Genomic DNA, 20,791 nt, shown 5'->3' on the forward strand with positions numbered 1-20,791 from the left:
TGTTACGATTGATACCATTGTTTCATCATAAATAAAACGAACGATGACACATCGTCATTATTTTTCTATTACACAGTTATGCAAAGACACTGGTGTGGAAGATGAGGGAATCGGAGAATTTTCAACGAAACATTGCCGATATTTGACATCTCATAGAACTTCGTGGCATAAAATCACAGAATACCGAGTCTCGCTTAAAAGAGTGAGTCCCTTAGGGATGCCTAATTAACCCATTTGCATCGTACGATAAAATGAAGAATGTAATCACCTTCCTCTCATAGAATCTAAATATCTCTAATTTGGTTTCACAATGAAATTTATTAGATATATTTCTAAAATAACTTTAACACGACCAGTCCCGCGTGTACCGCATTTGATACATGTTAATTTCTCGAAGGAAATATTTTTTAAGATACTACAAATGGCCACGGATAACGGTACACGTTATAGAGTAGCGGCAACGTAAAAAAAAATATAGAAATACATAGAAAAGTCACTAAAAACTTAAATATAACTTAACATTTTATTTACAAAATCAACACACTTCATAAGCAAAATATAACTAAAATTTACGATGGCATTGAACGTGTTAAATTGTAATTTTAATATTATAATTTAATCAATGAACAATATGTCAATAAGTAATTACCAAAGTATATAAATAAATAACATTCAGTATATTCTTGTCTAATAGTTTGAATTACATTACCTTAACAAATTATTTAATCTGTTCACGATCACTACTATTCATTTGCAAACGCGAATGCGCGCATATGTGCGTTCCGGTAATAATGGTTAGGAAAATTCAACACATATATGCGTTAATGTCAGAAATTAATTAATTGTCAGAAATAGTTTTGCATCAAGCTGCTGATGAAAAATTTTCTCTTTGAAAATTACACTATTTGCTGCTTTCCACTAGATCAGTGAATCCTTGGAAGAGAAATGTAAATAACACTGTGGAACAAATTTTGACCTATGTTAGGTTTTGCAATAACCACTATGTGATTCTTATAGAGTTCCTTACCCTAAATACGAATCCGAAAACCAAATTGCTGGATCAGGTCCAGTTTTCGAAAAAACTGGGGTTTTGTAAAAATGGTCGAATTTTTCAGAAAACCAAGTGTTACGTGAAAACTAAAAACGATAGGCAGTTAAAATTTGTCGAAAAAAATAAAGGAGACTTGCCTGAACACGTAGCTATAAAAATTTTGAATTTTACATATCACTAAACGTTTGTAAACGATGATCAAAGTTTAAAAAACGGTAGATGCGCGTACTTTGTATGCACTTCTGTTACATTTATACGAAAAGTGGGTTGACCAGCACGAATTTGCTGTGCACCATTGGATTCTGCAGACTTTTCTGAAGAGGAACCCCCTCGTGGGAAGGGTAAGGAACTCTATAAGAATCACATAGTGGTTATTGCAAAAGCTGACATAGGTCAAAATTTGTTCCACGGTGTAATCGACAAAAGGTAAAAAAGAATTGTCAGGCGAAGAAACTACTGTAAACCATAATTTTGATATTGTAACTTTCATGTCGCACATCAGTCAAAATTTTTTAGTTCAAGGTTATGTGAGGATCATCATATAGAAGGTGGTTGAATTCGTCTCGACATCAACTATTACTCTATATAAAAAATACATAATGTCGTTTAACACGTTGGCTACCAATAGAAAACATAAAATCTTTTCCCGTCATTATTATTTATAATATCATTTTGTTTTTTACTACATAGATACTTACGATTGACAGAGAACTTACTTTGACAGTTTATGTCATTTTGGCGTGTAAACTTGTCATTGGGATACAACAGTTTCATATAACTGCAATGCACCATGAACTAGTTTACTTGCCGTTATATGATTTGCATACTAGTTTCATGGTATAGGACTGACACATGTAAACTTCACATTGTATTAAAAAAGCAAATTTATAAAAATCAAAAGCAAATAAAAAGTTTGTTGCCAAGTCAATGCGGTAAATGTTTAGATGTGCGCCCTGCTCATCGATTTCGATGACACTGAATTCTGTTGTAATGGTCATCATTCTGAAAACTCTTGTATGACCTTGTCATGTATCGTTAAGGTCATTATTCTATGTATCTAGCACTTTACATTTTTTAACAATGACTATTAGTTCAGAAATTATTGTTTTCTTATGAAGAATCTCAATTATAGTTATTTCTCAACGATCTTTTAATCGCGTTATGTAGGTCGTCCTGTATTATACCTACACATTTATTAGAGCACGATCGTAGTCTCGCAAACATAATTAGAAATAGATAGGGCACGAGCGTTCGAGGTTTAATGTGGTCGAACTGTCCCGAATTACTGTGGTCAAGCTATACCAGGACGACTAAAGTGATCGACCACTTCATAACGTTCAGTAAAACCGAATGGATGCATAATATTGAGGTTAAGCTAGCAATTTAGGGAATACCATTCAAGAAGAAACACGGTGAAAAATACTCAAACCCATTGCTTATCTCTAGACATATCTAAAAATAAATCGCGAAGAAACTTTGAAGCTGATACTGGTCTCTGAGACTGCGGTGGCGATGTTTATCTCATAACATATCGCACAAACACTGATAAAGGTTCAAACCCAACGCTTGACCCAGGACATGTCTAAAAACAAGTCTCACCGTCTATAGGAGTCTTTAAGTCATATGCATGAATATGTACTAGCAACACGATCCCGCTGCAATGTCATAGTAGGGATGCTGAGCGGGTTTAGGAGAAGAAAGATATAAAGTTCTCCTATCCTTCTTCTATGAGACAAAACGTTGTATCTTTGTTATGCCAAACCGATCGCTGTGAAATCACAGCAATGTCGCGTCGTTTGTGTTAATACGATCTTAATTGTAGGACAGACGTACAATTGGGAGATAACTCGATGTCTAGCGGAATACCACAATAGCAAGAGGTGGTTTTCTACTTTAACCCTTTGCACTCGAGAGGCGACTCGCAGTCGCCATTTGGTTTAACATACCAAAATTACAAAGTTTTATGTAAAATATTAAAGTTTGTTTAACGTAATTATCCCTGAAACTTTAAAATATCCCTTGATTGCTATATTATTTATATTAATGTCAGTTATAAAAACCTATCATTGATATTTCAGTAGAAAATGAAGAATATATCTAGCAAAATAATTTTCGAGTACAACGGATGAATTCTATAGTTTTTATTGGTTACGTGTAACCTTATTGACGAACAGCCAATTCATGATCGAAAACATCAGAAATTATGAAATACAGACAACGGAAGATTAAGTGAGACAAAATGAAGACTGATCAGTCAGCCCCGCTATCCTCAGCCTAGCCATCAAGTGACCTCTAAGTACTTCTTTGTTATTTTTGTTAACAAAGTGTAGCTGTTTGGCTTTTCACAGTGTAGCGTATGTACAATACGCCTCTCACGTTAGCTGCATCGACCACCAAACTAAAAGTGCACAGGAGCAAGGGTCTTAACTGTACCACTCACGATGCTCTGGCCGTCTCGGCTTTCGACGCATGCTCGTTATTGGCGCACAGTAATAACACAGGATACGTAAAACATAGGATTGTTGCCGTTACAAACATGTGACGCTGGTAGCGAACATGTTAAGTGAGACGTAACGATAGAAAACAAAATTCTCCATAGTTCCGCCACGCTTCCAGCCTTTATTATTGCAGCGCGCCAATAATGACCGTGCGTCAAAAGCCAAGGCAATCCGAGTATCCTGAGTGGAAGAGTCCCCTTACTCCTGTGCACTTTTACTTTAGTGGTCAATGGAGCTAATGTGAGAGGCGTACAGTAGGTAGGTATCGTACTTACTTCCCTGATCGATTTTCGAAAGTTGACGAGCGATATTCATAGTTGACGATATGTCGCTGTTGCTTAGTGGACGCGGAGTGCGTTGTAGGCATCCACGTTCCTGCGGCAATTATTCTCGTAATTGACAAACGGATTGACGTGGCTATCGCGTAGCCGAAACAGCTCCCATCAATCGCCACTCTTAGGGCCGTTCTGCCCTGGGGAAAAGTGAAAGGTTGTAATCGAATACCCACCCGGAACCTATCACGAATTTCAAGCGATTTGATGCTCGGTTGTGTTTTAGACGAACTTTACGTCAAGGTAAAGTGTACGATGTGACTTTCTATCATAGCGCGATAGACTCACTCTGGAACCACCATACCAGTCAAAATGGCTGGTCTTAATTTTCTTATTTTGAAATTACCGATATTTTAAACATGTTGAATATTTGAAAGTATTAGGAAAATTAATAGTTTCATTTATGTAATCTAATGAATACCAGCTAAGATCGTAACAAATGTATTCTTGTCATTTTTATACGTAGTACATATTAATCATATTAAGTGCTTGATAGTTCTAGTGTTGAACACGTACAACCTATTGAACGAATATTAACTTCTACGTTTTTACTATGTATAAGAGTTACTTCATGCATTTAGTTGTAATGTAATTATTAACTTTGTAACTATATGGTCAATTTTTATATTATATATGTTTATATATAAATTTTCAAATTTATAATATATTAACGTTACAAATTTAATAATTACATTACAACTTATATACATATACAACTTATATTACAAAACTGTAAATTACTTTACCCTGCGTTTATTTTTAATTAATGGGTCGTTAAATGAAATTATTCTTGATCCCAATTATTGCAACAACCTCAAAGAACTTCTTAAAACTATATCCTGTACTATAGCAATCATTAATTAATTTCCAACAACTCAAATTCGTGTATACGAAATAACTTTCAATATGTTATAGATATTGACTAGAAATACTTGTAAATTTACGAGAATATAATAATCCTCATTCCAGTCATAACAAAATAACTGCAATTTGATTAATTTGATATAGGTACAGTGCACCATTCAATATCGCCACTTCCTGTATTCGCGATAAATTCATTTCAAATCGCGGTATTATAGTATCTGTATTTCACAGCGCGCTAAACGTGGTAGTCTATTCTACAATTAATACGGTAATAAGGCTGCAATGACAAGCGAATCGTACCCGTCGAGGGATAATAAACAGGTGCGAACACTAAGCAGTGTACAAAACATTGATATTTGTAGATGAAAATATTATAGAATCGAATAAGCGTAATTTTCGCATAACTGAGTACATATTGATAAAACAATTTCCAAATACCTTTACATTCTATATTCATAATAAAACTTGGTAAAAATAGTCAAACATTTATCATTATAATATTTTTTTAATATGCTTCCTGTCCATCACCGCTTCTACATCAATGTTACATTATTTCAAACAAATGTTTCAAACAAAGGAAAGTAATGGTCTTACATAAAAAATTAAAAAGCTGATCATTCCAACAGATCCTTATCCTATTAATAAGAACGAAATGAAAGAATAAATGACACAGTTTCTGAATATACAATATCATTAAATTATAATTATTTTATTTATATGCAAACTCAAGAATATACAACATTAAAAACGTAAACATCTAATTGTTGAAGGAATCAAATCGGCTTCATGGTCCATGACATAAATTGCATCCCGAAACTATAAACAATAAATAAAGAAAAATATTAGTTACTACGAAAACAAGGCTTCAACATGAAGAGACTATAGTTTGTAATATATGAAGATCGTTTTTCAACGTGATAGTTGAAAATATGTACTATGATACTTACTTCTATTCCATTCTCGGTCTTAGTGTTTAATTAAAACTGCTATTCCATATGGAGGTACTTTTATACGCTTACTACTGCTCAAGCGGTGGCTATATTCATAAATAAACAAAAAATATTATTAAACGGATTGTTTCATTTAATAATTGTGACACGTGATATATTAACACATATTCGACCGAAGGAACTAATATAGTTCTGAAAGAGATTTGACTTATATATATATGTCAATTTAAAAGTTTTCAAACAAAATAATTATGCATATGTAATACATCATATTTAACTTTTCATTTTCATTCATTTGTTAGAAATTAGATAAAATCCGGTAAAATGACAAAGATAAATGTAAAAAATAATTTCCGCGAAAATAGAACTAAACCGTTGGCATTGAACGATGATACCAGATTAGCAGCAGACTGTGTGTTCTCGACCAGAGTGATGCGAGTAAACAAGCATTGATCACAGTTCCGTGTTTGTTCAAGTCCGTAATGTCGAAAATGTGGCGCAGGTAAGTATGAATGAACAGAACGAAAAGCTCTAATAAAATGTCACCTTGAAATGCAAAGAATACAATAAAATTTGATTCAATTCTATTCCCTTAAGAGAACACGAATTTTAAATTCTAGGACTACTGAAAAATAATTGCAATTTATTCGATGGAATGTTAGCTGTGCATTGTTGTTTACTTCTTTTCTTATAAGATTTAAGTGACATCTTATCATTTTATCAATCATAGTCAATAAGGATATAAATTGTAATTTATATAGGTTAGTAGATTAGAAATAGAAATATGTTGATGACCGAACCATTGATACTATACACCTATAACGAGAAATATTCGAGTGAAACCTGTAATAACAGTAGAAATATTTCAGAAGAGGAAGTTAAACGATAATTCTGCATAATTAATTCGTTTTGCAAGAAATAACTAGCCCTGCGCTTGGATTAATATTATCACTTGGATTATAAACTGAATGCACCCTTGCTTTCGCAACTGCATTCTAGTTCAAAGAAAGTACGATAAGCATTATTTTTCCGTAATACTATTGCGCTGGTATATCAGAAGTGACAAAGTTTAGATAAGTAAAATTGCATTGCGGCAGCCGTTGCGCGAAAAAAAGAGCAAGCACTTACCCTGGCTTTAAATCAAAGTTGGCTGAGGCGTAGTACACCTTTAGTTCGCGTGATACCTTATCGATACTTGATAAGTTTACCGTTTCTTGGCCAGCGCCGAGGTTTAATATTGCGTAAACAGATCCATCCTTAGCAGTTTTCCTATAGAAAGATAGCATGACCGTGAATCGTAGCAAGTGTAGTTGCATGAAGTATTAAATTGAATTTAATGAATTTAATAACTGAATTTAATAAATTCAACCAAATCATTCATATCGCAATGTCTGGAAATAGTGATGTAATATCAGATGATGTGATATTAATTGCAATTTTCCACTAATCACTAAGAAACAAATTATTGTTCCAATAGTAGTTCGATCATGTTTTTTGTTTCAACAAAATTTTCTGTATTTTTTGTAAGCAAAGTATATAGGGTGTATCTTTTACCAGTATGTAGTTACTACCTTCCAATTCACTGTTACGATTTATTTCGTTACAAGTTTTTCAGGGTCTAATATTTGCTTACCTAGAAATCAATAAAATGTTCTTGCTCAACACCTGCGTGACTAAGTTTGCTTTCGTAAGGAATGGCATTTTCTTCAACTTCGCTATTGTCTTATAGAAATTGTAGTAGGAATCCTTATCTTTTTTCTCTGTTTTTAGATTGACAGTTTTGTAGTTTTCATTGATCGGAAGCCAAGTGTTTGGGTTTGATGAAAATCCTGTAAATAATGTTTCAATGTATTATATCATCGTTTTTCAATTTCAATCAATAGTACTATATTCATTATTATTTATCAAGCAGTTCGTTTATCGCTTGATATTATTACGATTTATTATAAAAACCATTAACGTTCGTAACAAGAATTTTATCCCACAATTTCAACTTATTCTTTCATTAGGAACATTTCTTTACTCAGTTTTATCACGATTTTCTAAATGCAACGTGACCTCTAAAATACGTGACATCTAAACTACGTGGTTTTTAAATCTTGAATGATAAAGTAAACACTTATATGTTCTATTCTGTTGTACTCATTGCACGATCGATCACATAAGCCTTTAAGGAACCAAGGAGCTTACCAGCAGAAGTGGTTGTGTCCCACTGGAATGGCGATCGCTCAGGATCTCTAGTCACCTTTGCAAATTTATTTTTACCGGCGAGACATGCTTCCGGGTCCTTGGTATTTTCCCACGAAACCGGGGTGTCCTCCATGCCAATCTCATCGCCATTATACGTAACGCTGACACCAGGCAATAAAAGCGTCAACAAAGTGACCGCTCGAGCCTTAGGCCCGAACCGAGACACCAGTCTCGGATTATCATGGTTACCAGCCTGCACAAAGATGTTTTGCGATCATTCATCAGTGCTACAACAATCGAATCTGACATTGCTCTTACTTATTTTAGATTTATTTCCTTCTTTCGAACTAATATATATATATCAGATTTTACATATTTTTTCTAACCACAAGAGAAATTACCTGCGATCGCAGCACTCATAATAATGATGAATTTTAATAATCGTCAAGTGCAATATTATTATAAGTAATAATGATTATTAAAAAATATAATGTGCTATTTTAAAATATCATAAGTTTTTTTCATTTTTGAATCATTATTTTCCAAACTCAATTTAGTGTAAATTCAATAAAAACATGTGTCCGACATGAAAAGTCGTGTTCCTGAAAACTGGGGCTGAGTGAAACCGTATGAAGGTCTAACGGTGTTTACTTCAATTAATGAAGGCAACTCAAAACTAAACTCTATTTAAACTTTGTGGTTAAACACTCGGACCCAGTATGTTGATGCATATGAAAGTGTTAACCGCAAATTCGTAATATTTCCGACGTATATAACAAAGCTATATTCAGAGTTGTTGAAGCTAGTATTTTAGAGTGACATAAAATTATAATTTCTTCTGTATTTGGTAAGGAAAGAAAACAATTTTCATACAAATGAATCAATTCAGGGAAAAAATGATTCTCTGCAAAATATATACAAATGGATAAATAAATTTACTTGCAGTCGATTCATTGGTTCAGTTCTTACGTGCGTTTTACTTAGAGACTATATGCAATTTACAAAAATCGACGACCAATCTTGACAGTTCAAAATAAAAATGAAAAGAGAGGACATGGTTTGAGGACATCATAACAATGACTACTTGCCACATAAAATTGAAAAAAATCTTTCTGTTACAACTATGAATAGAAAAAATAACAAATTTACAAATATGGAAATATTAACATCAGGAAATTTTTAAAAACCGTTAAAGACATTTTCAAGGAACATTTTCTACCGCCTATTACGAGCTCATTGAGTCATTTTCATTTACACTTTAACTGCCAAGTGAATACTCATCAAAACTCCTATGCAGTCGAAACAATTTTCTTAATAAAGAAACTAAAAAGTCAAAATTCTTCATAACAATTGCTCTACTATCTTTCTTATATCTTATCTTGTATCTCATACATCAAACAAAATTTGGTTCGTTCGATACGTCATCAGGAAAATTAATGTTTATGTTCATGTAAAAAATGGTTCAACTGAATTCAAATGACGCAATAGTCAAGGTATTAACGATAACAAATTTTTTTCTATTCTACAAACTTACCACCCAGTTAGCTGTTGCGCCCTCTGGCATATTCTCTATCCACCTATCGATGAGATGTTTGAAATCTGCAGCTGTCGACTGGTTATTCAAGTCTACGACCATTCCGAAGTTGAAGGGGTAGCTGGCTCCAGATGTGTAGTACTTCATTGTCATTGGTATGGTTGTGTATGCTTCAATCATCATAACTTTGTCGCCACTGTACTCAGCGAGTAATTCACTCCAACCCTTTACCACATCATACGTTCCCGGGACATCCTTGGTATATATTTTAACCGTGTAGTCGTAATCATTTGGATCATTAGTGGTGCCTGACAATGGTTCATCCAAAAATCTCTGATCCTCACAAAGATTGGGCACAGCGTCCACTCTGAAGCCATCCACGCCTAAGTCTAACCAAAACTTCAGGACATCCTGTAAAATGACGATTATTAGTAAACAGATACATTCACTTGGTGATTATCAAATTAATATATAAGTTGTCACCATTTGAAAGTTAAGTTTTTAAATAAACTCTTAATAATATAGAACTATTAGATAAACAAATAGTCATTTGGTTAGAATGAAATTAAATTTTTTTCGTATAGGTATTATTAGTAATATAACTAACTACTTCGAAGAAAACATTTCTCTTCCTAATCACAAGCTTTTTACTTTCCAAGTTATATATGTACATACATATTCCGTTATTTTTATTTAGTGTAGAAAAGTTTTATTTAGAGTTAAATAAATAGAATGGTATATTCCAACATTTGTTTGGAAATGATTAAGAAGCAAAATACTTATTTTGATGGGTAGATATTTTTGTTAATTTTAAATGTAAAATTTTACAACGCAACTAAAATATACGTGTATATAAGGCGCTCTATTGTGTAAGTACATATAAGCCTGAGCATAGTAATAGTAACGAGTACTGGACAGAAATGACTGACTTACTTATCGTGACAACTGGATAATTATTACAATCACATTCTTTTTAAAACGTGTGGTCATCTGTAAATTGTATTCAAGACTTTAGCAGGTATAAAAATGAATTTGTAAAATGTGTCCCTTTCATACATCCATAAACATTATTTGATATAGCTATACATGCACTATCAGATTTAATAATTTATAAGATATATACACCATCTCAACATTATTTCGTATATTAAGGATTCGACTATACGTTACATTCATGGTTGTCTATATAAAAACTCTACAGCTTTTTTCGTCGAGGAAATTGCTCAACACTGACAAGCACCAATTCAACAAAATGACTCACATTTTGTAAGAATTTCACGATAAGAGGGAGTTCATAGTCACGTTGAAGTACGAACTGGCGCGTGGAAACAGTAAATAGATCCAACAAATAGGTCCAAAAGTGCAGAAAACATTAGGAGAAATATATTTTCTCATTTATTCGCTACAATAAATCTGTTATATCAACAGTTGACATTACTGGTAGTAAAATGTACATTGTAGCTTAGAAACACGAAAATACGATGTAAAGTTGAAGTACTTTGTTCAATGTGTTACACACTAACAGAATAAAAAAACTGCATCAGAAGACTGGTTAAAATTATTCGAACAATAAACCATGATTTTTTGAACTTAGATTTTCTATCATATATGAAACAATGAGTTATTTCAAGAATCTAGATTACATCTGTAAATAGGCATTAAATAGTACGAATACAGTGAAAGTTCTATATACATTGTAGCATAAAAAGCAGCAAATAAAACAGACGAATTAAACAAGTGTTTAACAAATTCATTTGTAAGAATCGAACTGGTATGAATAATGTAACATTGAAACCCAACAATAAAATCTGATGTTAAAAGTCTATTAATATCGATCACAAATATAAATATGTAAATTTCCAGGAATTGTTGCAATCTATTTAAATATATTTGATTAAACTTGAATCAACAATACTCTTAATAAGAACATATGTGACAGCTGTAAGTTTGACTAAAGTAATGATTCGAAGTATAAGTAAAAGATTCCAGAGACAAACGTATTTATATAATATGCTTAAATTATTATTCGGATCGGCGACTTTAAATCCAATTAAGAATTAAAGGGATGAATTAGACCGTGGGATCTAACAGCTATAAAGACAATAACAGGATTAAAACAGCGTTTAATGGAAGAATCGAGATATGTATATCCCTTAGGACCAGTGAAAAAGCTTGTTTTATAAATTTAAGCGTTTCAACTAAAATATTAATTAAAAGGAGATATTTGACAATTATTTTTGTAGTGTAAAAGATGGATATATCAAACAAATAAAATGATTAATTTGATGTTATCGCTTCTGGAGACATAGAATCGAAACATAGAACAATTTTCCTAATTAACATAAGAAAATTCATATGAATATGTTATTAAAAAATGAGAATTTAAATGCAAACAATTAAAACACAGAATCTAAAGAGAGTTTGGTTGAATAATATTAATAATAGGTGCATAATATTTTCAATATCATTCTGGTAACCAATGCATTCCTTCTACTTCGATCGCACAATAAATTGTGAAATCGGTAACATTCTTGGCGACGCGCACCGGGAAAAAATTAACAAACAGTTAACAGTTTACGTGAGATAACAATTATCTAAATAAAAATTGTTCTATCGATACAGATATCCAAGATTTTGTGGAATTTATTGTCGTAAATGAAAATAGCTAGATAAAATAGATAGAAATATCGCACTGGTAAAAGTATATAAACAAAATCAAGAATCAAGTTCTAAATTATAATTGATAGCCTCATCCTCGGCGTAACTTGTCAAGGTAATAAGTCAACACAATTGTTTGCTTCCGCCTAATTTTGGGTGCAGGAACCTCAAGCTAAATTAGGGTTTCATTGATAGGTCGATGCTAATTTAATTTTGGAGAAAATTCTCTATGACGAAGCTACCAGCTTAATTGAAAGTACTTACTGAACCTGATGAACTTACCACGTAGCGGTGACAAATTTTTCGATATACATTTATATACTTTAAAAATTGTCTTTGTTTCAAATATACTTTTACTCTAACAATCATCATTGCTCAAATTTAATCTAATAACTATTGATAAAAGTCAATATTCATTACTAAATTATTAGTATTTTGTTTTTAATTATTATTTAAATAATATTTGTATGCATGGATATAATATGCAAATAGAGTATTAGTAGCACAACAGAGCAAAACACAAGGAATGCTTCTTCGCTTGAAATATTATAATTAATATTATTAATTGGAAAATGTTTTATATAAAACATGACTAATTTTAAGAATGAAATTAACGTACAATAGAAAATATGCAATATATAATGATAAATTCATCATATGATATTAAGTGAATGATAGAATATTTGAATGAATGAAGAGCGAAATATTGAGATGATGAAGTAGTATTTATATAATTGAATGGTAACATATTAAAATGACAAAATAGTATCTACATGATTGAAGAACGAAATAATAAAATAATGAAACAATATTTATATAACTGAAGAACGAAACACTAAAATAATAAAATAATATTTATGTAATATCCTCGCGATATTAATTTACCGCGTATAGCTCTACTCGATATCAGAAAACATTCTATAGTTGCGCAGTTCGACAGTCAAAGTTCCCAGCAGCTATTTTCCATGCGTCCCCTCTCTGCAGCGCAATCAAGCTGCTTAAAGTCGGTTCAGCCGTGAACCGAGTCCCAGTGCAAACGCCATTTTGCGTTTTTACAACCTGATTGCGTCCATCCGGACGGCGTAACAAGCCTCATTCTTATCCTGAATGTTAACAAGTTTCATTGACTGCGAATATTTCGACGTTACATCAAAACCACATGCAAAATTAAGATGATGTTGTAACAGTAGAAACACCTCTACACGTTCTCCAACAAATACGAACATACAAAATGTTGCAACGTTAGAAGAGTTCGTTAAGCGACGAGGTTTAGCGCGGTGAAAAATTTAGTCCTGTAATCTTGCCGTGAATCATGACTCCGAAATATGACATCGTTGCAAAACATCATTCGCAAAGAGGCTTGGTTCATATCTGGAGCAAGATTTACATTCGTTAGGATTTTACGCTGCACAGGTCCACATAAGCAGAAAAGTTCAAGGCGTAGTAGATGCAAATGAAACTTCTTATCACTACGAATGTTGAACGAACACCTTATTAACAATATAACTACCGAGCAATAAGAGTGAGTTACTTATAATTTCTTATAAAAATTAGGAGACTATCTTTCTTGAGATTTGAAGCTTTCCTTATTGTTGCACTTGTACAAATACAGGAATTTATTTTGAAATTTGTCACAAAAACATCTTTATCATTTTAATAATTGTAAAATAGGAATCTTGATATCGGTAATTCGGACCCGACCGGTAGTTCTAGTGTTAAACGGACCAGGCTTAAACAGCCAGCAGCAAATTCCTTCTTATATAGATTTTTACTGTCCTTTGCTCTGGAGTTGGTGAGCAGGAAGATACAAGGCTAAGAGAAGTCTATCGCCGAGTGTTTTGTTTGTAATTTTCATTGGTTACGTGTAATTGTATCGACGAGTAGTAAATTAGCATGAGAAATGAGATGAGGGCAAATGAAAACTGATCTATTAGATCCGCATTCCTTTTAGTCGTCATGTCTTGGACAACGAACAGTATGTTTTTATACTTGGAGCTACTGAATCCATCTACAATGTTTAATGTTATGAATATCCATCTGCTATTGTGCATATATGTGACAAAAGTCATCGCTGTGGACTATGAACGCGTATACATGTCGGTCAAAAGTTTGGAACCACCTGAACGTAACGTCACAAATTAAAAATCACATATTTCATAAATATATAAAATAAAATAACAAAAATTATATATATTTACATTCGATTAATACGCATATTACATGATACTTTATGATATACAAACATTCTCCAATAAAAGTTGTTTACAAAACATGAAAGTGTTTCTTTTAGCCGATGCATCGCTCCCCAATTTTCGATCGACAGTATATGTGTTCGTTGATCCATTTGACCTGGATCCATTTGACCTCCATTTGACACATGCCGCGGTAACAATTATAAGCGTATGAGATAAATATACACGTTTCTTAGCATTATTCAAATGAGGAATTACAATTACAACTTCATTACGTCTTGTACGAATGTACAGATTCGAACGATCTTGAGTCATTGCCTTACAATAACGAGTGAGACTCGTGGTGAAAATTTTAAATAGAATTGAACAAAAGTAAATATTACTCAGTTCTTGTGAATTCAAATTAAATATTCTTCTTTTGTGATCAATTATTATTCATTGGAACAAACGAGAACATAGGATATGCCTAGAATTCTTCTGTTTTTTAAATTAATTATTAATAACAATATAGTTGAGTTGATTATAGTTGAGAAATAAATCGTAAGATAAACGGTTAAGATGGCAAGTTAAGCGAAAGAGTATTCCGTCCAGACGAAATGTTTCAGCTGGGATTATACGGTACTCAAAAGGTTAATACTCCCTAAATCTATACAGCGAGAATAATTGGGTATTCGTATACTAGAAATGAATCTGTTCTACCATTTCATTGGCAATTATTTTATCAGGCATACTTACTTTCATTTGTTGTACGAGGGCTGGGCTGCTGTAGTTCAGATCTGGTTGCTGCACAACATAATGATGAAGGTAATATGCCTGACGTTCCTCTCGCCACGTCCAAGCCGATCCACCAAACAAACTTATCTATACGAAAAGAATAATTACTGAATTTTGGGGTATGAGAAAACACTAAGAAATGATGTGTAATTATTAAATATTGTATTAATAAAAATACAGGTGTTATTACAATTATCATAAATGTGAATCATACTATCTAGATAAAAGTTTCGACTGTCCTGAATTAGCATACGTGGTTGTTAAATAACGCTTACTAAAAAATTTATAAAATATTCTGTCATTACAACAATTACGCTTGGACTGTAAATATTTATGAGAATGTAAATTTGTATATATCAGAAAAATGTAATATTTAAAATCTATTAATATTCAAATTGTTATTATAATTAATATTAAAATGCAAATTGTAATATCATAAAGAATATAGATGGTGCATATAGCAAATGATTTAATTACATTGTTTAGAAATTCAGTTAATACTATATTTCGGTTCTAAATATCAGCAGCAATTAACGAACTGAGGTTTGATATTGTATCTTACGATTCAGTGATTAATATTCAACGGTAATAGAAAACTGCAGTTACCGTGGAACAAAATAACGCGATAATGATGTGATGTTGGTAATTGGCAACCCTTTATAAATCGTAATACGGGATGCATTTCTGTGGAAATGTGAAACGGATACTTTAATGGAGATACATTTTCCCGTCCATTGGAATGTTCCATGCAAATCGAATATTGTTCGAAATTCACAGCCACTCCTTTTACGGAAAATATTTAACGATTTCGAGTGAAATACGCGCAAAGCAGCAACAATTTTTACACTGATCATGCACGTGAATATAAAATATAGATATATTACAATCGAATAGTGATATATTTGGACCAATTGTTTTTCAATCTGCGGCTGCAAAAATTAATAAAAAAATCATTGTTCAATCTTTATTTTACTTTTGTCCTTTAATTAAGGTACAAACTATCAAAAAAAAAATCTGAAAGAGTTTGAAAACAATAATCATGACAATATGTTGATACATGAAATTTCAATGATTTTCATTTCTTCAAATTTTTTAACAAACTTTTCGCAGCTACACTTTTAAATGCTGGTAGTTCACCGTCAGCAGAGTTTGTTACAACTAATACCGAATAATATAGTATTTCATTGTAAAATAAGCTGTCGAAATCCGTAACTGTATTCTTTTCTATTTATTAAGATAAGTTTTCTTTTGCTACTTTATTACTACTACAATACTATTGATATACAGGGTGAGTCATTCAATCGTGCCATCTGAATTTACTTGTAAACTATTTATCACATAAAAAAATCTTCCAAATAAAAGTTATTCGGAATCGATCAAACCAACCGTATTTTTGCCAATCGCAATTACAATTTTTGATGTCAAATAACCTCTACCTCGAACTTTTTTTCATCCAACAAATAAATTTTGGTGATACGATGAAACGATTTACTCTGTATTATAGCATTATTAGCAATGAACAAGATAAAATGAAAATCGAATGAGACAACAATTACGTTTAAACCTTATCGTTAAAAAATATTGAACTTACCCAGTTATTCGGTGCCACAACGGTACCATTAGGAAGCTTTTTGCCTTCATGCCAAACGTAGTAATCAGTATATGGATCGATTTTCTTCAAGCTTTTCTGAAACCATTCGTGCTGATCCGAAGAATGATTCGGGACGAAGTCTAGGATCACCTTCAAGTCTTTTTTATGAGCAGTGTCTAGCAAATCTTTAAAATCTTCCATTGTGCCGTAAATAGAAGCGACATCGGTGAAATTAGAAATATCATATCCGAAGTCAACCATCGGGCTAGGGTAAATAGGAGACACCCAGAAAGCATCGACCAACGATTCTTTCAGATGATTCAAGTTGTTCTTGATACCTACAACCGAATAGAAAATTTCTCGATAGAAAACTTATCGATTTAATCATTTTGTTAATGACATATAAAAGCTTTAAAGAAATGAACTTTCTTTGTGCTTATCATTATCGCTAGTTTTTGATATCCTCTAAATATGTAGGATCTTTTACTTGTAAACAAATCACGTTTCAAATTCAAATGGTAATTATGAGTGTATATGATGCGAAAAGCAAGGTGTTCTTATTATTACAATATTTGTTGGTTGCTTAAGTCATCGAACATCTAGTGTACAATACTGACATATTAAGCTTCACTAATATTTTTATAAATAAAAATGATTTATAGTATTTTTTATTTTTAAATCGACTTTTCCCTTTTTGATGTTTACTTTGTATATTAATACTCTAACTTTAAAGTAAAAGTTCAGTTTTAAAATTTATTTTATATGTAGTTAATAAGAGTTCAGAAAGATCAGATACTTTTAAATAGGTAGTTAGATGTAAAGTATAAAAGTTAGGAACATTTCTAAAATGATCGATATTTAAGAAATCGAAAATGAGATAAATATACATAGAAGCAAATGTACATTGTGATTTTTGTATAATAAATGTTCAAACGATTCGAGGTTTTAACTCCAGATTTACCTACTGCAATATTTAAAAAAATGAATGTTCTTAATTAACTACAACTTTATTTTATTTTTAAAAAAATAAACATTTTTCGTTTACATAAAAATGTAATTTACATTTGTTCAATTTGTGAACTATTATTTAAATAATGTAGTACTGTTAATTCTATAATTCTAAGATATAAAAATATCTTTTATTTTTAATAGATTGAAATGCTAGAATAACAATTGCTTAAACGATTATAAAAATAGTTTCTGTTGTCTACTATTTAGAAGCATACTTGTGTGACTTACTTGCAGTGCGTATTCGAAGAAACTTACATGTGCTACTAAAGTCGAAAATTGTTCATTGGACTAGCGAAATGAATATTTTACTAGTGTCAGTGAAACATGCAATTTCCATTGTTTAATCGCTAAAAGTTTTTAAGTACTACGAGAACAGAAACCCAAAGGAAGAAGCGAGAAAGTAAAAAAGAAAACAGAGGAAAATGAAGAAAAGAGAAAAAACGAAAACAAAACAATACTTAAATACTAAATAAGATTCCATATTCACGGGTGCGTATCACAAAATTGTTAAGACAATATAATACTTATAGTGCTCTGAATTCTAATAAACTCATGATGCGAAGATGCAGTTCTATAAATAATGACAAACTCAAACACATTTTCTGAATTTTTTCTTCAACACTTCTATGAAATTGCTGATCTTGCTTAGATATCTTTATAACGCGCTAGTAAAAACTTCTGTATGGAAACAATTGCCTGTTGACCTCCTCAGTACAACTTATCAACTGAATGTTATAGGACGAACTTATTATGACGACCATAGAGCTGTGAATATTTATATACTCGGTTGTTGTTCGGTGCTCAGTGATAACGATTTTGTGTTTTAGTGTAAAACATTTGTCTTCGACTTATACTTATTAGAATATCTACGTAGAAGTAGTTGTTTAACACAAAACTGCCGAGCAGTTAAATTGACATTTCGAAATTTTTTTACAGAAACTCTAAAGGTGCATCTATTGAAACTTTAATTGATTTACAATTTAATTTGCGCATTGCTAAACCAAGTTCTTTAATCATTTTCCAGAGTAACGTCTGGTATCTGTTTAATAATTGCAAAAAGAAGAAATCAGGAATGAGTCATTTTGACCCGACTGGTAGTTTTAGTGTTAAAAAAATTATTAAACAATTTCTAGTCATCCACTATAATGAGTTACGAACAATGAAATGATACTGAAAGTGAGCAATTGATTTAAGAAATTGTGGGAACATTCTGAAAAAATTGTAGCTTTAACTAATAGATGTCTGAGCGTTGTGAAGAATTCCTCATATTGGTTAGTATAGAAAATTATGGAAGAAACAAATTCTAATAACAGAATTATAATAACATTTACCTTGGATACATATAAATGTAGAATTTCCGTTTTGAATCATATTATTGTTTGCACGGGTATTTACACAAATAAATTTATTTTCCAGCGCAAGTGAGCAGGTACAAAAAATTACACAAATCAAGACTTCAATTGCACTTGTATATACTATACGTATATACTAAAAAGTATAATACACGTTTTTTATTTTAACTGTAACCAATGTAACATCGATTCATAGATGTATGGAATTAAATATGAGAATAGAAAAACAAGTAATTTAATAGAATGCAATACGTTTACCTTTCAAATCCCCTACGCCATCTCCGTCGCTGTCCTTATAACTTCTTGGATAAACCTGATAAAGCGACATTTTTCGCCACCATTCATTGCCGCCGGAACACTCTCCAGTAGCCACGAACAGTGACATCACACCAAATATTATTACCACCTTCATGATACCTAAATACAGAAACCACATCGATAAGCATGGATTCAATGAATTAATGAAATACGTAACTTTGATCGAGCATATTATCATTGTTTTATACATGTGAGATTTCATCATCATGACGATAAAATAATTCTATTCGAAATATTAACCTTTCAAACTCGAGAGGCATCTTTCAGTCGCCATTCAATGCGACCTAGCAAAATTATGAAGTTTAAAATTCAATGTTGAATTTTGTATAATGTATCAACGCATGGAACATTGAAATCAAATAGATACAGTCCCTAGTTTATGCAAGATTAACTAACTTCATGTTAGTTGCAAAAAATAGCATTGATATTTCATTAGAAAATAATGAATGTTTATTGAAGAAACATACTTAAATATTTAAAACTTAAAATCGTCCATCTCTAATTGATCCTTCACCCATTCGTTGCCAACACTTCTTTCAATAATAGTCTCCGCGGTTATAACATTTGATTAAATGAAACATATCGTCTTTACAAAATACATATAATAATCAAGAAATAAAATCTCCACAACTTTCTGAACATTATACCATGCGTTACAATATTAGATGAAAGCACACGTAAGTGTAATTTACTCTTCTTTGCAGAAAATATGAAACATTGATCGTCGCAAATATGCGAGAATGCAATTATGCAATAAACATGAAAATGAAGTATACAATAACCACGACACTGGTAGCGAACGTATTCAAACCATTCGTCCACAATATTCGTAGAAAAATATTTTTTTTGCGACACGTACTGTCGTACACGTTACGAAACTCTAACGATATTAAAATACACAAAAGGCACCAAAATTTTACAGAAAATAACTAAACCTTTTGTCAAGAAAGTCAATACATTTTGTAATCAACAAGAAAATATGAATTATAGAAAAAATTCCTGTTAACAGAAACTACGAATTCTCCAGTCTCGATGAAGAAGAATCACGATAACTTTCGCAAGCATATTTTTATCGTACGTGTTCTGCATGCGTTTTTCGATTACCGTGCGTGCAGTCCAATTAGTTTGATCTGCTACCGACGCCACCGTTGCAACAACTACAGTGAAATGTACTGACAAAGACCCTCTTTTATACCCGTATTCTGTAATTCGGTTGGAGTTGCGTGTATTTATTATACAGGCACAGGTAACAAATATTTCACTCGCAGACTTAACCGATAATAATTGTTCAATGCACGGTACTATCAGGAAATAAATGACCGAACTAAGATTAACGACTTCTTGTTAACTCTTGAAAGTTGCATTTTCTTTAGGCATGATAGTCGTACCATTCAAAAGTATTTATCTGAGCTCACGTGCAGTTAATTCTGTTGTTTAAACAAAAATATTTATATAATGTATCGCACCAGGAAAGTT

At 31.9% G+C, this 20,791-nt stretch overlaps 2 protein-coding genes and 1 long non-coding RNA gene across 16 annotated transcripts in view; 2 read left to right on the forward strand and 1 right to left on the reverse strand.

Moving 5' to 3' along the window:
• Positions 1 to 20,791, forward strand: part of LOC116428679 (dual specificity calcium/calmodulin-dependent 3',5'-cyclic nucleotide phosphodiesterase 1) — a 307,261-nt gene that overhangs the window by 219,527 nt on the left and 66,943 nt on the right. The window lies entirely within an intron of this gene.
• On the reverse strand, positions 5,439 to 20,568 carry LOC116428682 (alpha-glucosidase-like). 4 transcript variants are annotated; one of them, XM_031980657.2, is made up of 10 exons: positions 20,420 to 20,568; positions 19,256 to 19,414; positions 16,635 to 16,972; positions 15,005 to 15,130; positions 9,420 to 9,830; positions 7,886 to 8,138; positions 7,329 to 7,524; positions 6,824 to 6,964; positions 5,693 to 5,781; positions 5,439 to 5,561 (listed from the first exon to the last, which is right to left on the reverse strand). In XM_031980657.2, the coding sequence occupies exons 2-9, from the start codon at positions 19,407 to 19,409 to the stop codon at positions 5,712 to 5,714; spliced, it is 1,689 nt and encodes a 562-aa protein (XP_031836517.1). In that variant the 5' UTR covers positions 19,410 to 19,414; positions 20,420 to 20,568; the 3' UTR covers positions 5,439 to 5,561; positions 5,693 to 5,711. The 4 variants fall into 4 exon arrangements, with proteins under 4 accessions (XP_031836517.1, XP_031836518.1, XP_031836520.1 ...); XM_031980658.2 differs by having other exon boundaries at positions 20,394 to 20,508; XM_031980660.2 differs by lacking the exons at positions 19,256 to 19,414; positions 20,420 to 20,568 and adding an exon at positions 17,901 to 18,402.
• On the forward strand, positions 18,374 to 19,207 carry LOC116428684 (uncharacterized). Its single transcript, XR_004235315.2, has 3 exons — positions 18,374 to 18,592; positions 18,670 to 18,916; positions 19,062 to 19,207. It is a non-coding gene; the product is annotated as an uncharacterized LOC116428684 (long non-coding RNA).

This window comes from Nomia melanderi, chromosome 10 (assembly GCF_051020985.1).
Source record: "Nomia melanderi isolate GNS246 chromosome 10, iyNomMela1, whole genome shotgun sequence".
NCBI lineage: Eukaryota > Metazoa > Arthropoda > Insecta > Hymenoptera > Halictidae > Nomia > Nomia melanderi.

What these genes read in the sequence shown, in the direction of transcription:
- LOC116428682 (XM_031980657.2), bottom strand. Translation starts at nt 19,409, where the DNA reads ATGAAGGTGGTAATAATATTTGGTGTGATGTCACTGTTCGTGGCTACT. An exon ending in GCGCAACAGCTAACTGGGTG is followed by an intron (nt 8,139 to 9,419) that starts GTAAGTTTGTAG and finishes ATCTTTGTGCAG; the next exon opens with GCTGGTAACCATGATAATCC. An exon ending in AACTTTGATTTAAAGCCAGG is followed by an intron (nt 5,782 to 6,823) that starts GTAAGTGCTTGC and finishes TTATGAATATAG; the next exon opens with CCACCGCTTGAGCAGTAGTA.